We start from the raw sequence: 22500 nt of genomic DNA, 5'->3' as shown, positions 1-22500 counted from the left end.
CCAAAAGATTTTGGATATGGATTTAGCATTATATTTAAGAATTTAATTTAATATTTTGGCTCGTAAAGCTAAAGATGATAGACATAGCATTTGGTATTAATTTTCAAATCCATTGTAAGGGCAGAACGGTTACATAGTATAAAAATTTTTCCTATGTTTATATATATATATATATATATATATATATGTGTGTGTGTGTATTTATGTATGTATGTGTATATATATATACACATACATACATACATACATACAGTACAGTACTTGAATTGGACACTTTCATACCCCTTTATTTTTTCTTTTAGGACCAGTGCTAAACTAGGGTTAAGTTTTGTCTTGTCGCCGAGGTCATGAAGAAGTAATGATAAAAAATTCTTCACTTCGAAGATTTCCACTTATTTGTTGACATAAGCAGTTTGATTTTGTATTTATAAAATCAGATAATGCCTAAAACAACTTCAGTCTTGCTTTCTCCAGTTCTTACATATTCATATATGTATTTTATTCAAGTAACCTTCAATACAAGACCCTTAGGAGAACAAACAAGAGGTGTTATTCTCTGAACCTTTAATTGTCTTCTAAACAGTTCTCACGACTAGTGCAAGAGCCAAAAATTAATATCGGCGGCGGAGAGGCCATAGCTACAGACTGATAAACTTGACTTAAAAAAAAAATTCCTCTCCTGTGTTCTAAAAATAAGCTGAAACTGAAATTTCTGAACACAGGTAGGCCGGACGGGAGTTCAAAATGTTAAGAGAAAGTGAAACATCAATATGTTATTGCGTTACTCCAGAGTCTTTGTGTACAATCGTCAACAAAATTTTATAGGATTGTTCCTTGACCTAGCAGTAGTGAAAGTGATTTTTTCTTATTCCAATCCCGAAATCTCCCATAAAATCTATAAAAAATCCAATCCCGACTTGTGCCATACCATAAGCGTAAAGATAAATTGACCAGAACGCACATCTATACATATGTGTATATATTAGTAATAATAACGGCGAGTGACGCCTGCTCAAAGTCGTATAATTAAATGATAAGCATCAGTTGATCTTCCGAGTCTAGCACCAAGAAAAGAGTTGAATATCTGTGCCGCCCTGCTGTAACTTGTTTGAGGGAGCGGTGACTCTAGCTGAACGACCACGCCTACTTCAGATACCCCATGATAGTGATGTCTGGTTGGAACCAGTCGGGTGCAATGAAACCTGAAATGAGGAATGACTAGTAAGCGAATGGATTTTATCTGTTGAGCACGGTCTGCTGGTTTGCCGAAGCGTTGTTTCTCCAGATATTTTTCATTGGCTTTCAGAGTATCTGTAAGTCGCTGTGTCCTTGCAGAAATATTTGTCACATCGTTTGATTTTTTTTAGTGTAGATAAAATGAGTGATATAATAGTATGTTACTTCAAAGGCGTCTTTCTCTGTGTACGGAAACACTCTCTCTCTCTCTCTCTCTCTCTCTCTCTCTCTCTCTCTCTCTCTCTCTCTCTCTAGGTACTATATACATTACTTCCTCGTTCACATGTTGTTAACCGTATCACATAAGTAATAACTGATGAATTGAATGGAATATAATCAAATATAAATAGAATATTCTCGTATATATACTTACTTATACAGTGGTGTTTAACGATGAAGGGAATAATGATGGGGTCAAAGTAGTTGACTTGTTGGTTGTTATTATTATTATTATTAATTCTGAGTCAGCAGCCTGAAAAATCCAGTTACTTTATTATCAAGTTTCTTTAGAATCAGCTGTTCACTTGTTGAAAAAAACTATGTTAATTTTAATGTTAAATTGATTTTTTCAAAGAGCAGTTAAACGCTTTAGACATAAATCAGAAACGGCAGTGGTATCTTGAAATCAATTTCAATAAAGTCTTTTTCATTGTATTAAATGCGATGGGGATCATTTTCCCCCTCTGCGTCCGGAGTTGTCAGGAAGTCATTGTCACCCGACAGCTCCCATTTTTAAAAATCTATTTAAAGTTTTTCTTGATCATAGAGCACCGTGATTGCGTCTGCTTTGGTGATCTGTATCTACCTAATTTGTTTCTCTTAGAACCAGTATCTTTGAACTACATCTAGATCAGAGTAAGTATGGATTTTCTTTTAAACAGTAGAGATTGTCTCACATCTTGCCAGATTTACCTTATGGAATTGTAGTGGAACTTTAAAATCAGAAGTCAGCGAAACTTTAATTTTTGGTTTTTATTGAAATATTTTTCCTCACTCAGTTAACTACGTTGATTTGACGTTAATTGCATTTTCCTTATGCTTATGAAGTGATAACTAGATACTCATTCTTGTTGGTGCAAAGGACCTCTGTTGTCTCATAGTTCTCATCAAAGTAGGTCTGGGTTTCCCCACTCTTTTGGTGCCCGCAAGTGCCCACCTGACTATTACGTACTATGCTCCCAGTGGTTTTGGGAAGGACGAGTTCAAGCCATCTCTATTTTCCTCTCATCATTATCTCATTTACATATGGAGCTTCTATCATTACCTTTTGGTATCATTTCCTGCTTTGTACTCCCATCTGAATCCCATTATTCTTCGTAAAAGTGTTATTTATAAATCTGCAAAATGTTTTAGATATACGTAGTAGATTCATTGTCACACAGTGATTCATGTCCGTACATCTGTGCAGACCGTAATAGACTGATGAGTAATTTAGCTTTTAGTGTTGAAGTCTATTTAGAATCAAATCCTTTTTAGTCTGCCCATTATTAATGGCCTTTTCATTCTATGTTTCAACTGAAGAGAAACTGTATTGGATGAATTTTATTAATTCTTTCTCCATATAATGTTATTCCATCTTTCTTTTTCTTTTTTTTCTTCTTTTTGTATTCTCGGTCCGCATTGCTTATGTATTTCATAGTTATAAAATAAGGCACTCGATTGTTTTGCCGATCAAACCAGTATCATCTTCGTATTGCAAGTTTATTAAATTTTATCCAAACTACACCTTTCCATCAAACTTCAGCCACTTTTTTTCAGTGCTAACTTCATTAGAAAGGCAAATAGCAAAGGAGACATGAATTCAGCACCTTACTGTTTACCGCAAATTCTCATAAGACTTCATCAGCTATAACTTTCCTTGGCAAGAATTCATCAACGTTAAATTCCATAATTTCGCCACGGATAATTACAATATAAGTATACCTTCTTTTCTGGATTATATGAATTAGCTCTGCATATTTAACGGAAACACCAAATTGCCTCACACCTTTCGGAATCAGCAGAGTGTACTTCATAATAACTGTATGATTACATTTTGTAATGAAACAAAATCGGCATGGTATTACGAGAGAGAGAGAGAGAGAGAGAGAGAGAGAGAGAGAGAGAGAGAGAGAGAGAGAGAGAGAGAGAGAGAGAGAGAATGATTAACTGTCATGTTTCGTCGAGTCAGTTTTCTGTAATGTTTTCTTGAGCTATTTTGTGGAGTTTTGTATCCGTAGAGTTAACTTGATGGCCTTGTCATTTGTTAACTGTCGTCTACCTGGTCTGGCTCTTTGACGCATTTGTTGCTGTTTACAGTCTAATTTTTATGTATTTTGATAGTGAGTTTTGTTGGTATATATACACACACATATATATACATACATATATACTTATATATACGTATAGTGTATATAAACAGTATATACGTACATGTGTGTGTATGTATATAGCACTTAGGAATTGTGACCTTTTTAATTGAGTTTGAATATTAATACAAGAAAGTCTTGAAACGATTAATAAATTTTTGGAAATTTACGTGAGGAACGGATTCTTGTTGTATCATAGTTCATCTGTACCATCAATCATAAAAGATGCTAACAGGTTGCAGCTATGTTGTAACGTCATGCCGTTCGTGAATGCCATTTAAAACTACAATTCTTCACCCTTGACCTAAAAAAATGATGACAGTTTCGAAACCAGTGTGGGAGTGACTCCTCACATTATTCGGCTTGCATGACGAGAGCGTTGGTTGGTGGTAATAACAGTCATGTTTTGCTTGAATAGTGGAGGTGCTGCTTTCATGACCATACAAGGGTCCTTGTATGGCACTCTGGGAATGAGCCGTGGAGAGGTGGTCTAGTATAGTGAAGTCTTACAAAAGAATAGATCAACTAAGGATGTTTGAAATATGATGTGTACAAAAATGAAAATGAGAAATAGTCAGAAACATTTAATTTTGCAAACTTGTTCACACATGAAGTGCGTGATTGACATATACATTTAGAATCTTCCTGCATATATTATTATGAATACGCAAAACTCCAACATCGTAAATGGAGAGAGAGAGAGAGAGAGAGAGAGAGAGAGAGAGAGAGAGAGAGAGAGAGAGAGAGAGAGAGAGAGAGAGAGAATTTGTTTCTTTCACTAACACCTTTACACTCTTTTAGCATCATTTAGAATTTTATTGCGCTTACAAGAATTGACGCGTAATAAATGTAAACATACCCATTGATTTCTTCTTTATGACTATCAATAAGTTTTCCTTTAGTGCGATAATCATAATATTTTCGGTATGTGTAACTAATGTCATCTTTTCCTTTCCACTTGTTACATCTTTGATTTTAGGCATTATTTGGCAAACGTTTCCATAACTAATTTTTCTTAATGATTAACTAAAAGGTTTCCTTATTATGATTACTAGAATTTTTTCTCTTATGTAGGACTGTCATAATGCCTTTTCATATATATGATTAACCTTCATCCTTAAACGTATTGCTTTTTCTATATGGTTGAATAACACGACTTTCTGTTGTATTGTTTAGCAAAACGTTTCTTACTCAAGAATGACTTTGTTATATGAATACTAGCATTTTCTCTGTATGTTTGACTGACTTTCATAACATATTTCTTGTGTATGTCTGTGATACGTTTTGATGTATGAATAACGTCAATTTTCCTGTCATTTTTTTCTTTTTAAAATTCCGGCTAAAAACCCTTGTGGAACAGAGCCAACAAACATTAATTAAATACAAGAGAGCTGCATATGGAAATCAGCTTGCAGAGAAACATTAGAAATATATATATATATATATATATATATATATATATATATTATATATATATATCTATCGTATTTATTTGTATACACACATGTATGTATTTATTATATATGATGTGTGTATGTATGTATGTAATTGATAAGTGCGTCTGCCCCGGCCAGGATTCGAAATTAGCCTTTTGGTTTAGGTACAAACATAAACAGCAGATAGCGAACAATCGTCTAATCCCCCATTGGTTTCAGTTATTCGCAAAACACTACGTAATTTTGTGGCTTGCTATTTGGGACGAAAAATGTCACGTATCTATATAAGTAACAGAAACCGAGAGAAGAAGCTTTTAGTGAGATTGAATTGGTTTCAGCGTTAATTGATTAGGGATCATACTGTTTGTTCCCCTTTAAAAGGTCCTTCGTTTATTGGTTAAATGGCGAGGAGAACTTTTAATTCCAGGGCTTGTTTATACCTGTGAAGCCCAAGTGGCCTCCTTGTTATACATAGGCACCTCAACACGTGGCGGATGATTTTGTCAGCTGGTGGGGATTATTTGGCTTCCGGTGCCAACTACCTAAGGTATCTCGGTTCGCCAGAAAGGGTTTAGTGCCAATCGGAGTCTGGCACTGCCGTAGTGAGCTCCTTCTGTGGCACACGTTGAGAATCCCCTGTATCACATCTGTTTGTTTTGAGAGAGTTGGATTTCCCTTAACGCCTTAGGCTTTAATTTGCCGTGAATGCAATGCACGATGAAAATACTCTGTGATGGATAAGGAAGGTAGTGATTTAAGAATTGTAGTTGACGAGACGCAAAGTTTAGATTCATTGTCTGAGCTTTATCAAGTTCTGTGCCATCAGTAACAAGCCAAAGAGGACAAGACATTCAAAACGATAGGTCAGGGACAGAGTTTTTTATTTGATTCTCTTATTGCCTGTCTTGACCTGTCAACTTCACATGGAAAGATTCTTGCGAGTCTCCAAGGGTAGGCGATTGTATTGTTCAAGTCAGACGTCCACTGCTCTCGTCTAGAATAAATGCTCTCTCGAAAACTATTTTTCAGGGGCATTTCATGAGGATGGGAAGCGACTAACAATCCCTCGACAGAATTCTGGAGGCTTGAACAGTGTTCAGAAATCGCCACCAGATGAAGAATTCCCCTAACATCTACGTGTAGGTCATTGCGAAAGTGCATCCGGTGATGTTGATGAGACTTCCTCTGGCACTCCCAAGACAAATCATCCGCTCAGTCGTAGTAAACTCCCTCATGCTTATGGTGGTTGTGGTTCGGCGTCTGAGTTTTCGTCTCTTTCTCTTTTTGATGCCAGTAGTTTTGGACATTGTCCGCCGGAATGTGTATTATAAAAATTAAATGGGAAGCCTTTATTCCCATCGAAATAATAGGTTCGTGCGGTTTGTGATGAATTTGCATGGTTGAAAAGTGGAAATAATAAGACTTTCAACTTAATTTTAAATAATTGCCGTCCAGAGTGAGCGTAGAGAGTGAGAAATAATCTCGGAATGAGACTTGCATTGAATTTATTGAATCGAATAACAATTTAGCAGTCGTTAAAACAATGGATGATTTGACCAGTGAATATCCTCAGAGTTCATTTCAAGAAGGAAAAGAACAGAGGTCGGTTTCTTACGGGAGTGATGAAACAGAGGAAGAAAATCTAGAGTTAGAATGCATGGACGATAACGACATCCCCTTCATTGACGATGAAGAAGAGACAGAAGAAGAAACTGTCGTTGTACGGAGAGAGCGTCCTTCGGATGCGACACCGACCACGAAGAGACATGCTCAAGTACAGCTGCCTTTGTTGAGGGAGACTGTTCTGAAAAACAAAGCAGGGCTATGTGAGGGGACCCCTAAATCGTCCTTACCTGATGTTGTGGAGGAGGAGGAGGAGAATCCAAAGATCTTGGATGGGGAGGTTGAGGAGAACGGGAAAATCTGTCATGCGATGGACCAAGAGGAAAGTACAGAGTGGTTATGTGCCACGCCCTGGAAGATCGATTGCATGTCTGAAAGTAATGGTGAGAAAGGGAAAGAAGAAGGGACGTCCAGCGAAAGGGGCCGGCCCCTCAGTCTGGACGAAGACGCCCTTCAAGACTTACTGCAACGGCTGCTTTCGGAGAAAAAAGCCAAGGAAGCCGCAGGTAAAGTTGCCGAGTGGTTTTCGGGAGTTTAACGACTGCTTTATAAAGCTTCGAACTGGCTGGTTTGTTGCTTTTCATCTTTTTCTTGTTGAATAAGGGGTCCGGTGACTTCTTAACTATATGCTGTTAGTTAATCATGGAGTTGTTAAAAATTCCTTTTTTTTTTATTTGACGAATGACGAAGTGAATATAAATGATCAATTTGATAGTCTTTAGGTGTAGTAGCCTACCTCCCCCTCAAACTGTCAGAATACGCTTGTTTATATTTATAGATAGCATTCCATTCAGTCCACCATCTTGCCACCTCATGCCATAGTCAAAAAAACATACGACATACGTCAGAAGCCACATGAATGTTATAGTTGCTTATAATTATGTTAAGCTTCAGTTGTTTCGTTTGATGAACTGTGGAATCCCAGTTATTTTTCTGCAATTACAAATTTTATCCGGGTCACTAACTAATGCGACTGCAATTCGTTTTTACTGTATGAGGAATGTTAGTTTTAATCGTTAATGAAGATCAGAAAATCTCCCTGCAAAGTCTCCGCAGGTATTAACGTTCGTTCATCGTCTTACGGGCAAATGGATTTTCTTTTTGTTTTCTGAAATGAATTGAAAATATGACTGGACTCAGTACTAAAAGTAACATAGTAAATTCATGAGGGAAAAAGTGTTTAGCTTGTGAAACAGGTATTTCATCTCTCCTGCTGTGATGTCCTCTTTTTATTCTTTCGACGCAGAGGTTGTGCACATTCGCGTTATTCATATTGGAAAGAAGTGGAAGATTAAATAAGCGTAGCTTTCCAGGCTTGTTACAAGCACGCTTGTGATTCTCGTTTTGTAGTAAATTTAGCAAGCTGTCATTTTATTTGTTCTTGCGCAATGCTTTTTTAAAAAGGTTCGTGAAAATACGATTATTTTCAGTACTGAGGTATACTCTAGGTCAGTATAAAACTATATATATATATATATATATATATATATATATATATATATATATATATATATATATATAAAATCTTAATTAGCATGTTATGATTTTTAAGGACTCTCTCTCTCTCTCTCTCTCTCTCTCTCTCTCTCTCTCATCTCTCTTCTCTCTCTCTCTCGTCTCTCTCTCTCTCTCTCTCTCTCTCTCTCTCTCTCAATTTTCGGATCCCCTTTCATAGCTTCCGTTCCATGCGACCCCACCCTCTGGTTCCTTTCAACACCTCATCCGGTCTTTATTGGAGCGAGATCCCATTTTCTGGGATTTGATTATGTCGGGACAGAATGGATTTGAGTTTGTGGTCCTCACTGATAGGGAAAGAGATTGGAACGAATGAATGATTGACGTAATGCTATGTTAAGTGAATATACGAGATTTCAAGTCATAGTATTTTTATGGTTTGCTTATGCATGTGTAGTGGTTAATTTAAGTCAAGTGTTCTATTGTGCTTGCACGCACACGTGGTTGCGTGTTGCTTCCTTCCCATCACTGTCGTGGCCACAGTATTGATTTCGTTTTTCCTGACTTCGTGCACTCACTGTTGGCGACATTCCCCTAATCGAAGTTGTCGGAATATGTACGCACTTCTAAACATAACTTCGGTTGAGTTGATAACTCTGCTGTTAAATTTTGGGGAAATCTCTATGTCCATTATTTAAGTTGATAGAACTCAGTAGGTTTACTAATATTTTTTGAAATTTTGGGAAGCGGGCTACCTGTTTCTTGAGGTTTGAAGACTGCGCATTTATACTGAATGAAGTCTAAGGAATGGACATGTTCATTGCTTTTAGTTTTTGCAGGTGTGTATGTTCCTTCATCGAATTTCTTTGATGCAATATGCCTTCCTATTAATCATTCAGTTTAAGATTGTCAATGACTGTTGCGCTGTTTAATGAAATTGTCCCTTACTTCTCAACAGGGTATATGAGAAAATTTGTTTGTAATATCATATGTTTATTTTTTTCGTTCTTTTTTCTTTTCCTCAAAGTAAATGTAAAAGAACTCAAATACATTGACGACCTGTTGATGTGAATATTTATGGCAACTTCTTGTTCCGAAATCGTCATTTACTGTTTCGTAAATATGGTTCCGGAACTCGCAAATTCTGTTCCTTTATTCATTAGCGCTTGACTTATGCATGCAGACGTATTGTTGCAAATACATTTCAGAACTTATAACTAATTCATTATACCTTGCGGAGCTCTTCCAGTTTCCTTTCGGTGTGCAGGAAGGACAAATTGGAAAGTTGGCACCTGGGTTGTGGAGATGTCAGAAAATCTGTTTTTCAGTATTGCGGTTTTGGGTCTCAAGAAGTAAGTGGACTTTGCTTTAACCTGGGTGAATTAACCGAATGCTTTTATGTCTTTTGTGTATGTAGATAGTGTTCCGGCCCTCTCTCTTGAAGATAGCTCTATTTCTTCTCTTTTATCGTTATGAACGCCCATTGATACTTAAATTTGTCAAAATTATAGGGCTTACAGTGATACCACACATATTGTTGAAAAAGAATAGTTCCGTGTTTAGTTAGGTAGGTAGTGATTTATTATGCCGCCTGAGGGACGGGAAACTCAGCGCTTATGTGTTGAAAAAGGTAAATCGTATTTTGTTTTAGAGATGCACCTTGAACAATTTAGTGTATTTGAATCTTTTCCATTTCAATTTATACAGATACCCGTAATTTCCTCAGTGCTATTTTATTTTACCTCGTCAAATAACTTGATTATTTTTTATTTATACTTAAAGGATGGATTCTCTTATATACCGCTGAAATTCAGCTCTTACTTTTTGTTATTGATGAATTTTGGGAATAACATTAAATTTCGAATGGCATGAGTCGCAGATTATTGGGTCTCTCTCACTCACTCTCTTGACATATGTCATAGTGGAACAAAAATACAAAGTAATTTGTTAGATGACTTTTCCCGCATTAGGCATCAATCAACGTGCAAACATCAAGCCACTTTCCTTAATAAGTCTCACAGCATTAGCTTCTTCACACAGCTGTACAGAAGGCTTATGAGCAGCATGTTGAACACACTATACATGCTGCGGTATAATCACTTCCATCTTGTATGCACTTGCGTGTGCTGGATATTAATGTCCTTCTTTGCACGTATTTCTTTAATACCATTCATCCGGGCTCTATATGTCTTCCTGTTCTCCTTCATCATAATACTTCCGAATATTGGACTCTTTTTACGAAACGATCATTCTTCTCGGCAATCTAATGTATCCTCTTTTACCACTTTTATGAATCTTCACATTTATAACGCTGCCAATTTTTCTTCCATCGTACTATAGATTATATACCAGTAAACATTGTGTTTCAACCATTTCGTCTTTCACACGCTTCACACACTCCATCTCAGTATATATAAATCAACCGCTTCCATTCTTTTTCCATCCATGTTAACATCCATTGGTGGATCTTCCTTGTTTCCATATGCCCTAATATCGTTACTATTGCTCACTTATACCCCCAGCTCTCTATTACATTCAATTAGTAATGTATTATCAGCAAAGATCAACCATTCAAAACCACGTATCTCTTCTTATTCACAGCTTTGCATCTACACTGTTCTTTCTCGGGCTTACAAAGTCACTCCATCCATAAGCTTATTAAATAGGTTCGAAAACATTTCACACCCACGCCTCAGACGTCCGTTTACACCAAACCGTTTACATCCCTGTCTACACATTTTAATATTGTATAAAGTTTTAATCTCAAAATCAACAGTATCTTCTAAATATTCACAACCCCTCTCCATTGCCTCTCCGTCGACTCTGTCAGAATTTTTTTTAGGTCTATATATGTCCCAGGTAGTTTTTCCCAATGTAGCATCATATATTAATTTTACTCTTAATAACATTCCTTTTCGCTGGCAATTGGTATCACTCCTTCCATAGAGATACACAAATAGATTTAGATTCTTTTTAAATAGAAAAGATCAAAGGGTCTGAGATTTGGGACGTTTATTCTGTATAAATAACATATGTTATTAGGGAAAACCCACTTGGCAAGCAGCACTCCTCTTCGACTGTCTTTTCTTGCTCGCGAGTTTGAGAGTTCTGGGCGAGCGCCTACCAGGTACCCTGTTTGTTGTGCATACAACTCGAGGATTTTTATAAGACACTTGAACCACACTCCCTCTTGCTTGTCTAAACCAATACTGTTCTTCTTCTTCTGTTAACGTGTCATCTATATTTCATTGCAAATCAAAAGCTTACCACACCGCTGGAGTAATAATTAAAAACTCATACTTATTCCCTCTTATCACCTTTACTTGTATAGAACAGAATTCTATTACCAATTCTTGGAAACATTTACTTCAGACATAGTTCATAACAGTAGTCATTCACTCATTGACACTCACAACTATATTACAGTCTATCAATTGCAATCCCATCAGCTCCTACTGATGTTCCGCTCTTCAACCTCATCCTTACTTCTTGAACAATCACTTTCATGACCGTTCTCCTGTTTACATTGACCTTTCCCACTTTTGCATCATGTAACTATGCTTCTCTTTCATCATGTTGCATGTGGACATTCAACGATTCTTCAAAACGCTTATTCCATTGACCCAGGACGTTAATTACTTTAAACGTCATCTCTCCATTATTGTTTTTGTTCTGGTATCCATTTGTTCAGTAACGTTCCTCTCTGCACTTTCCTCCTATCATCCCATGCAAGCAAACACTCTACTATTCCATAACCCCATCATCCAGTTTTACAAACTCATTATCTACTCCGTCCGGTGCATTGTAACATTTTCTCCGTATATATATATATATATATATTAAAATAATTATAATATATATTACATACATCATTATATTATAATATGATATCTTATAATACATATATAATTATATATATATAATAATTAATATATATATACATATAATATATATATAATATATATATATATATATATATATATGTATTTAATATAGTAGTATGTATATATATTATATATATTATAATATATATATATATATGATATTTATATATATATGTATAATATATATAGATATAATATAATAATATTATTATATTATTCCTCAAGCTCACTTGCTTTAATTGCATTCATGGATGCTTTTTCACCTCTTTCACTCCACTTTGAACTATATCAATTCTGAGTTTTGCTTCAAACATCTCATCATTACATGCGCCAACTTACCCTACTACCCAACAAGGACGCCACCTTCGAACATATTCCAATACGCTTCTCTCCATTGTCTTTTACTCTTGAACTTAATACCGTTTCTTTCTCTGTCACCTGACTTTGCAGTTAAATCTCCAGAACAACTTTACTTTCATATCCCCTGATTCTATTTCATTCCTGAACCATATACGCCTGCTATTACGACCCTTTTTCTCTCTCTCTGGCTACACTCAGTCTTACTCACACGATCCTCGAAATTATGAATTTGTACTCTGTCACCTGTACCTCGAGGGTTCGGAATAGTACTACGAGGGCTGCTACTACCTGTTTCTTGTCAGCTACCCTAGACATATCACTGTAGTCCTTCATGTTCTTCAGCGCCTTTATCACCTTTTGTGTCACTAAATACTATGATTATAGCAACATTCAGCTTTACCCACTTAAATCCGCTCTCTCATATTTCTCTATACGTTCATGCACTTTCCAAACCCTAAACGTACATTGTGATGCTGCAAATCCCGTCGTTTCGATCATATAGTATATACTATATGTATCCTTAAATCCATGGTAGAAAGTAAGCGAAACAGGGACTTGGAACAAGTAATGTCATAGTATAATCTAAATTTTCAAGTTTACACTGAATATAAAAGAAGTTGACAGGCATTTATATACCAAAATCAGAAAGAGGGGGCTGGGTTACAGTTTATTAATGTGGGCGGCGTATTCTTTAAGCAAAGGAGATAAGGAAAGAGAATCAAGGTATAATCCCTGGGTGGATATATATATATATATATATATATATATATAATATATATATATATATATAATATAAAATGTATAAATCATACAATACACACACATACATACATACAATACACACACAAATGGCACGAAGGAGAGAGAAACAATTAAACAGTTGTTTCTCTTGTCTTCGTAGTATTTGTCTTTATTTATATAATATTCTTCACGTTCCATGTGATCTTCATTCAGTTATACATACATACATACTAGATATATATCATATATATATATATATATATATATATATTATATATAATATATATATATATATATATATATATAATTTGTAGTATGGGTGTTTATATGATAGATCGAGAGAGAGAGAGAGAGAGAGAGAGAGAGAGAGAGAGATTTTATATAACCATTGTTATGTTTTCGGGTTCATCGGGGAAGTAGGTCAAGACTCCCTTTTTTTTCACCCTGTGATAGTGATGTTAAAGCCGAACGTTGAAACGAGACACGAGGCTTCTGGCTCATCTCTGGTCTCCGGAGGACTTTCGGCGCTTGACTACTGTGATACTGTTTATTTCAATCCCCTTCCAATATGGGGGCTATAATGAATGGGTTTCCATGAAAGATTTTCTGCGCATATCGAGTTTGAATGACTTGGTTAACAAAACATAAGCTAACTCAATATGTCATGCTCAGGCAATGTGACTTCGATGACTTTCATTCTCTCTCTCTCTCTCTCTCTCTCTCTGTTAACACTTTGTTTGATTTTTCACTTCACAGGTGACTTCACTTCCACATTGCCAATCGTTACCTAAGTGTTTTCTCAGTGTCAGAATGTGCCCTGCATTGTTGACCTGCTCTTTGAGGAACAGTCATACCCGTTGACCCTACCAGATCAAGATCAATGACCTTTTTTGAGTTTTTTGTAGAAGAAAACTATTTAGATTGCTATTTGGCTATACGTCCCCGCTTTTTCTGTCCGCCTTCAGATCTTAAAACCTACTGAGGTAGAGGGCTGCAAATTGGTATGTTGATCATTCACCCTCCAATCATCAAACATACCAAATTGCAGCCGTCTAGCCTCAGTAGTTTTTATCATATTACTGTTAAAGTTAGCTATGATTGTGCGTCTGGGTGCCAACAACACAGGCCACCGGGCATGGCTGAAAATTTCATGGGATGCGGGCTGAGAGTTTCATGGGCTGTGTCTGAGTTTCATACACTACAGAAAACTCGATTGCGCCGAAGAAACTTCCGCGAATTTTTTGCTTGATTCCTCTCGATGACTTCATTACCGCCATTCATTGGTAAGATGATAAATGTCATTATTACAGCATTGTAGCATTCTAAGCGACATTGGGTTACTTGTAAATTGGAAATTAGAAGAGTCAACCGCATTTTCTCAATTTTTTAAGTCATTTTGGTTTGATAACAGTTCTATCCCGATTTTCTGTATAAGAAATGAATTTATCAGCATTTTTCAGTACAGACTAATTGATTCATTTAATCTAATTACATAGTTACGGTGAGTTTGAAACCTGTAGCAGGTTCAGCCCCACCATGTAATGCCTTGACATTAAGATTTATGATACCTCTGTGGTAACGATGACAACTCTACATCAGCTAACAATGTCTGGCTGATTATTTTTGTTACCAATCAGTTTATAGTTGTATGTCTTTCAAGAAGATCAGGTTCAATAATCCTCAAGCATTAAAGCTGAATTCCTAAATTTATAATAAACTTTAATATACATATTCAGCCTCGGCATGTGTATATAATAAAAGTATATATAGAGTTACATAACTTTTGTATACCTGTGGACTATCCGTCTTCTTCCCAAGAGGCCGAGATTTGAAGATGCAATCTCTTCATCTGAGCTGCTGCTTCTCCTTCGCCCTTGAGCCTCAAGTCGTTCTTCAGTCCTCTTGCCCTTGACGTCCTCTCTCCCCCGAGGTTCTCTCGTCCGTCACCATTATTTGTGTTTGTTGCTTGTTTCATTGGTGCTACGTATGAAGCGAGGGAGGTGAATTTTTTTTACAGTAAATCTTGAGTTTCTTCTCATTATATTGCGACGGGAAAAACTTCTGTTCAGTAGCTTTTTTAGAGCCACCGGAATTTGAAATGGGGAGGCCATAGGCATCGTGGAAAATTGAAACAGCTGAAAGTTCTGATGCTTACATCATATTGAAATTTACGAGGATATTGTAACTAAAAACTGTTTTACTTCTATCAGGACGAGTTATTTGCTTAAGAAAACGTAACGTTGGGATAAACTTCTGCTTTGCTTGATTTGCATCAACATGTAAGTTTACACGTGCATTGGCACTCTCACTCAATTATATCGGTTATTTTCCTGAACTTTTATTATATTTGTTGCTGCTACATGGGATTTTGGTGACTAGTTCTTATGCATGTCCTTCGCCGTCTTTTGCTTTTTTTGGAAACACCTCAAGGCAAGAAAGACGTCGATATTGTTGTTTCTTTAATTTTATGTTGGGCTAATCTCATTATGCTGTAGCCGTTGGCTCCAGGTCAAGTGAAAATGGTCTCCCGGTGACGGTATGTTCGGTCAAGTGGTTGGATTTTATTAATTCTCTCTCTCTCTCTCTCTCTCTCTCTCTCTCTCTCTCTCTCTCTCTCAAGAAAATCCCGTCTCTCTCCTGTATCTCTCTCTCTCTCTCTCAAGATCCTTGTTGACACATTGGTTTATTGTATTTGGACCGTATTTTTAACTTACGGCCGATTGAGATAATTCCTGTCATGTTCCTCATTTTCTTCAATAGTTTAGGATTATGTATTGACACTGAAATGAACTCTGATCCTACTAGTCAGGTCTATAAATGGTGATACTGATGTTTATAAATTATTTAAGTATCTACAATTCAAAAGAGCTGATTGGTGGTTGGTCATTCAGTCTTTATCAAAGTGGAAATTTACAGATTTGTCAATTGCCCAAATATTGCTTCAATGTTAAAACATAACTTTCTTTTTGTATGAGATGCTTCAAGTTGTTTAGTTTTCATTATTTGTTTGACACTTAAACCTCAGACCCTCATAAATTTGAAGCAAATTGTTTATTTAGTAAAGAAAGCAGTCGTTCTCTGCGAAAGCATCCCTCCGTGTGGCGAGAACGGATACCCATTTTTGACGTCGAGTTCTGTGGGGGGCATAAACGCGTGTTCCCAGGGTATAAACACCCACCCTGGTTTTCATCACAATGGGAGTGGCTTTACATTAAAGGCCCATCTCTGCCTCTGTCAGATATATATTTTTTTCCTACTATATTTCTTTATATTCTCTTCCACAACCTTTCTTCATTTCGTTATTTAACAAACTATCGGATATCCACTCGTTCGTTTCCCAGCTTGTTCACCCGTCCGTTTTCCTTCCCTGTCTCCCGTCCATTTCTTTCCTCACATTCGTTGCTTTCTCCCTGTCGGACAGCTCCTGCCTCTTAAGTAATTGGTTTACATTTCGGGGGGAAAGAGTTGCTATTTGTAGACACTCACGCGGGAGGTGATCAATGAGAGTTTTGGGGAAGTTATACATTTGAAATTTATGTCTTGATAGTGCGAATAACATCCTTGGTCGTTTGTTGCAAGAGAAGAAAATAAGGTCCATATTCTAGTGTATTGCAGAGACGTGTGACAGTTGCATTGTGGCGGAGTTAAGGAAAACTTAAAAATAGCTGAGGGTTGGGGGGAGAATTGCCTCGGTATTTTTGAGTAAAAATAGAAGCGGCATTTCACGTCGCGGTTTGTCTGCTGCCACCTGGCTATGTAACAATAAATAAAGGTGTGTCTGAACCCCTTTCCTCACTTTCTTCAATATATATATATATATATATATATATATAAATATAATTATTATTAATATAAAATTATTAGAAATTTTTAAATATTATATATTTATATTTATTAATAATATAATATAATATATAATATATATATATATATCATATATATATATATATATATATTATAACCCTACATGTAACATAGTCTATATTTTATATATATATAATTATATATTATAATATATCTATTATTATTATATATATATAATTATATATGAAATATATACTATGTACATGTCGGGTATGATCTATTGCTTCATGCGTTTCTTTTCGAATATGTTTGTGTGCCCGGCAATTGTTTCATGTTCTTATGTTTTCTTGTAAATAGTATCTACAGACACAACCAAAATCTCTGATTTGCTTGAGTGTATTTATGAAAAGCTTATTTTTAGTATGGTTTTTAGAACGTGAAAAATATCTCCTCTTCATCTTGAGTTTGATAGCATCTGGTTCCATTCATTTATGGTGATCTGTTCAGAATTGTTGTTAACCAACATGGGCAACTTAGAATGTGTTCTAATTACATCAACATAAAACAGAATCGCTATTATACAACAGGCTCGATTAGGCTTCACACAGCCCTTGGCAATCTTTCAGGTCCATTAATTAATCCCATTTTCTTATCGGCAAAGAGAGGTTTTTAAAGGTCACCTTTTATCTTTAGGGTTTAGCTTTAGACTTTCATTTACATGTTTTTATTTTGTATTATTAGCATCATTTCGAAATTTTATTTCTTGTATTATTAGCATCGAAATGATTATTTACAACTTGTGATGTAATTTTTATGGATTGAATTTAGTAAACGGTTGACAACTGACCTTTTTATTAAAAGTTGAGATAAATTGGACTTTCGAATAACCTCTTCTAAATTATTCTCTAGTAAATAGGGTTGTTCTTAATGACAGATCAAAGTAATGTGTTCCATGCAAGAGGAAATATCGTTTTTCTTGCATAAATTAATATCTTAATTCGTGCACGAGAATGTATTCTGAGATCCCCTCATATTGCAAGAAATCATTTATTCACATTCTCGAAAGAACATTCCCATAGAGATTTTAATATTTAAGATGGCAGCAAAAACAGGTTTGATTAATTACCCAGTGGTGGTTTGACATTGACTGCGCATCACTGTTTCTTTGTTATGGATGCCTAAAGGAAAACGCTAATGCATGTAACAGTTTAAATGTAATGTAGTATTTTTTTCTGAAATAGAATTCAACAGACATTGTCGAACAGAACTTTTATTATTATATAATCAACTTGTACTCTCAGGTCTGTAACTGAAACTGGAGTTGCGCACGGATTCACTTTAGAAGTTTTTTCGCAGTAATACGTTCATGTTGATCCGAACAAAGAAACAGGTCGATGCGTCGAAAAACTGCAATAAAAATTTGAATCATTGAGAACTTGATCTTAACCTTGGTCATGGTATGACTGAACAGCAACCGGATACGGCAAGGAGATTGCTCCCTAAGGATCCATCGTCATTTAAGTGATTAATAAGTAGCCTTTGAGAGGGAATGAGAGAGTTCACGTGATTTGATTTGCTTCCCTTTCGGAAATTCGTCGAGAGAAGCGATTACGAAGAAGAGGGTAACGAATCTGGAGATTTTATGTCCTCAGAAACATTCAAGGGATATTCACGTATTCTTCACTTTCTCAAGAAATTTCGTCAACAGTGGGTCTTTCAAATTAAGAGAAGATATCAGAAGATAAAGACGAAGCATGGCGGCTTCTGTGAAAAACAAATGCCGCGGAAAGTTGGTTAGTGGATTGTTTCAGTCAATAATAATTTCTTGAGAGAGAGAGAGAGAGAGAGAGAGAGAGAGAGAGAGAGAGAGAGAGAGATCCCATTTCTTCCGAGACATGAGGAAGAACCTTTTCGAAGAATGGTTGGTTGGAGTCCTTGCATATCTCGAAGAGGGAAGGGGAAGACCAGCGCCATCCTATAGGACCTTGCCCCTCCAACCCCAAGCTATCAGTTCCTCCCATCCCACCCACGAAACTATCCCCCGTTCCCTGCGAGGTTGATGATTGTCGATAAGTGGGGTGATTGCGTAATGCTCATACGAGAATCGTAAATAGCGGAGTATTTTATTGTGAGAAGAAGATTGGACGGGGCATCATTGTTTTTATTTCCTTTCATCGAAGTGTAGGTGTGGTTTGTTTTGAAAAGGTTACACTATAATGCATTTCAAGGGAGTGCCTTGTGAATCACCGAGGAGAGAGTCTTCTAACTTGGTAATAACTCGATTCGTTGGCGTTTCTTGTGCTGGTTTTGAAGAGTGGAATAAGTTCCAAGTGTGCGAATGACCACGGGTATTGCGTAAGCGTGTCGGGTTTAATGTTGTCGAGGTTTAAAGGGGTCGGAGAGGGATGGACGGAAGGAGTTGAGAAGAGTTGCGAAGGTCGAGATATGTTTGGTTTGAATGACGTTTCCCAGCAGCCGATGAAGAACCGCCTTTTACAGATTTCCATTGACACGGCACACGTGACAGCCCATCTTTTTCATTACATGGAGGACCTCACTAAAACTCTTGTAGGTATTTTGTAGGTTTGAATTTCAGCAGGAACTGCGGAAAGATTTTTGTCACCACTGCAGTTTGTTGAATGAATAGACAAGCGGTAGAAAATGTTTGTTGAAGTGGGTGGGGTGCTACTATATTATTTGGACGTGTGTGTGTTCGTGTGTGGGAGCAGCGCTCGACGGCTTGGGGGCTTGGTGTTAGGGTATGGGTCCCCATAGGTGAGCCTCCCCTCCGCCTCCTGCTCCTCCTCCAGCTCCAGCCACTCCGAGGCTTGATTCTCGGTCTGGCGGCTCTCGGTCCACTGCTGGTGGTGGTGGTGGTAGCGGAGTAGTGGTGGTGGTGGTGGTGGTGACGACTGGCAGTCTCAGTTTCACCAGAACGTTGCTGCTGGAGGAGTCGTCATCGTGGGTTGTCTTCGTGGCAGGACCCTTTGAAAGACCTCCTCCTCATTTTGTCAGCAGGACTCGTGACGCATTCCAGTGATTTCCACCATGGAAGCGTTCCCTGCAGAGAAACCGAGTCACATTGTCGTTTACGAAAACATCTCTCTAACTGGTTTCTTAGTGATCAGATGACTACCTTATTCCTTCCATAATCTTCGTTTCGTGTATACGATTGTTTTTGGTTTAAAAATGTGAAGCCGAAAATTGGACCCGTTAGTGAAAGTTGTGGTAAAAGTTCTGTGTTTACAGTATGGTATGTGGGTTCGTACGACAGGACGTTCCTTTATGTTATATAGTGTTATCGTGTGCCTTTTCTTCCCTGAGGCGTTTGTGCACGGTTGTTAATGAGTTTGTGTGTTACTCGCGTCGAGAGCGATGGTGATGACATTGCAAGTGACTCTCTCACAAACGAGCTTGTCCAGTTTCTGGCTTTGACATTTAATCAGGTGAGTTTTATCCCACAGAAAGAACATTTGGAAAAGTATATGAACATCAAAGCTTAAGCTGAGATTGTCATATATTTATGGAAGCCATTTTTTCATAGAAAAATAGAAACTTTCCCCAACCGTCAAAAACGGAGTGGAAATTTGACCTTTAACTCTTATTAAGTTTTTTGCTCTTCTCATTAAACTTTCTCCTCGAGCCATTCTCTCTCTCTCTCTCTCTCTCTCTCTCTCTCTCTCTCTCTCATGCTTGAGCAAGGAAATTTCCTTCGGAAGGCTCGTGTCCTATTGGAGACGCCGGAACTAATTAGATTCGAATGAGGTCATTGCCTCATCGGTAACGCGGTTCTCTTTCACCCGCGCGTGCTCTCGACGGGCGCCCCCAATGCGCGCTTTTACTTGGACTTGCGTGTTTGTCGATCATCAGAGGTGTCAACTAACCTGAGAAAGAAAGCAAAGAGAAGTGGGAGGCGGAGGGCCATCAAACACCATGTTCCCCAACTTTCTCATTTCTGACGTAGTAGGAAAAACTGGGGGCCGGAGGGGGGAGGGGGCGGCGGTTAGGATGAGGAGGAGGTTGTGATCTTTATCGAGGGTTGTTTGTTTCTTGAAGATCCTCTTGGGTGTTTTGTTATGTGTTCATTTTGTTATTTACTTTCGATATCGTTTCTTTTGTTGAAGTAACAGATGTAATCTTTATGTATCTTGATATCTTGAGTTGGTTTTATGTAATTTTCGAGTTTCATTTGATACCTTTTGTTTAAGTCTAATGCATAAATATATATTTTGTGATACCTCACTTGTTTCAACATAATCTGTATGCATTTCCTGTCATGTTTTGTTTCAAATGTAATCTGGTGACTTGTCAAACTTCTGGACCCAAATTTAATCCCTTTTTACGATTATTGATTTGTTTTGATCTTAATATAATCACATTGAATGAATCTTTCTTTCCGGGCTTCATCATGTATAACATATTTATTCGTTTAAATTTTCCAGTGCTTCAGCTATCCAATGAAATAATCTTATTACTGTCTTGAAAGGATTCTTATTATGAAATCTTGAAGCATTTCCTGCTCTCTCGCATGACTATCATTGTCTTGTTGTGCCATCCAGATTTTAACAAAATAGAACATTTTTCTCTCAAGGTTTTTGTTCATCACATTGATGAAACTGCATGTTGCCTCCACTTCAGCTGTATTCAACTATTCAAAACTTTTTTCCTGTTTGTGTCTTAACCTGCACCTTTCACTCTTACTTTTGGTCCCTATTGAATACTGTTTCACACTTTTTAATTTTAGTTCCATTTCTTAAATCTTCATATGGTTGCTTGTATACTTTTTGCTTTATTTTCTAAGTAAACATATGCACATAAATCTCTCTCCTCTCTCTCTCTCTCTCTCTCTCTCTCTCTCTCTCTCTCTCTCTCTCTCTCTCATTCCTTGAAAACGATGTGTGGATTGAAATGAATTCTGGGAATCTTGGTGTCGATTTGGGCTCAAGCCAGATATGTAGAGGAAGATGAATTATGGAATCGGACATTAATAATTTCAGACGTCCGGATTGACGGTGACGTGCGGGAGTCCAGAAGAGGGCGTGTACTGGTCGTGCTTGTTGTGCATGAGCGCGTTACGTGCTCATTGCTATGACTCACTTCATAATTAATCCATTTGTGTTCACGGCCCAAGTGACGAGTGTCATTCTCGTCTTGCTGACCCTCCTGCAAATGTTTTTGAGACTTTTTTAATGCCTCTTTTTCTTGATTGTGAAAATAAATATTAATAATGTTAATAATGATCATATATATATGTGTGTGTTGCGTTCTTAAAAGACGTTACATAATAGATTTCAGCAAATAATAATAATGATAATAATAATAATAATGAAATGCATGTTATATATATGCATATATACATACATTCATACAAATATATATAATATATTTGTATATATAATAACTGAATTAAATATCTTTTCTCCAGAATTCGGAAAGAAGTTTTGTTGTTTTTTGCAGTTAACAATAATCTGGAATCCATTGTTATGAATTCTGATATTGCTATTACTACTCCTACTCCTACTATTACTACGGCCACCACAAATATTTCTTCTTATAAATGGCTAAAACATGTTCTTGAGAGAGTGACTGGTCCGATGCGTGATCGATGTTGGG

The 22500-nt window shown here is 36.9% G+C and overlaps 1 protein-coding gene across 8 annotated transcripts in view; it reads left to right on the top strand.

Annotated features, from left to right (window-relative positions):
- Window positions 1–22500, top strand: part of LOC135224874 (MICAL-like protein 1) — a 226454-nt gene that overhangs the window by 104013 nt on the left and 99941 nt on the right. The window contains exon 1 of one of the 8 annotated variants that reach the window (XM_064264207.1): window positions 6247–7149. The exons of 5 other annotated variants lie outside the window; for them this stretch is intronic. In XM_064264207.1, coding sequence (XP_064120277.1) covers window positions 6564–7149 — 586 coding nt within the window. In that variant the 5' untranslated portion in view covers window positions 6247–6563. Of the gene's footprint in view, window positions 1–6246; window positions 7150–19768; window positions 20334–22500 lie in introns of those variants that run through there. 2 more of the 8 variants (XM_064264200.1, XM_064264233.1) reach the window with 2 other exon arrangements.

The sequence above is a fragment of the Macrobrachium nipponense genome, chromosome 20, assembly GCF_015104395.2.
Source record: "Macrobrachium nipponense isolate FS-2020 chromosome 20, ASM1510439v2, whole genome shotgun sequence".
NCBI classification, from domain to species: Eukaryota; Metazoa; Arthropoda; class Malacostraca; order Decapoda; family Palaemonidae; genus Macrobrachium; species Macrobrachium nipponense.
Note: the sequence above shows the minus strand (reverse complement) of the source record. Positions and strands in the feature narration are given on the sequence as shown.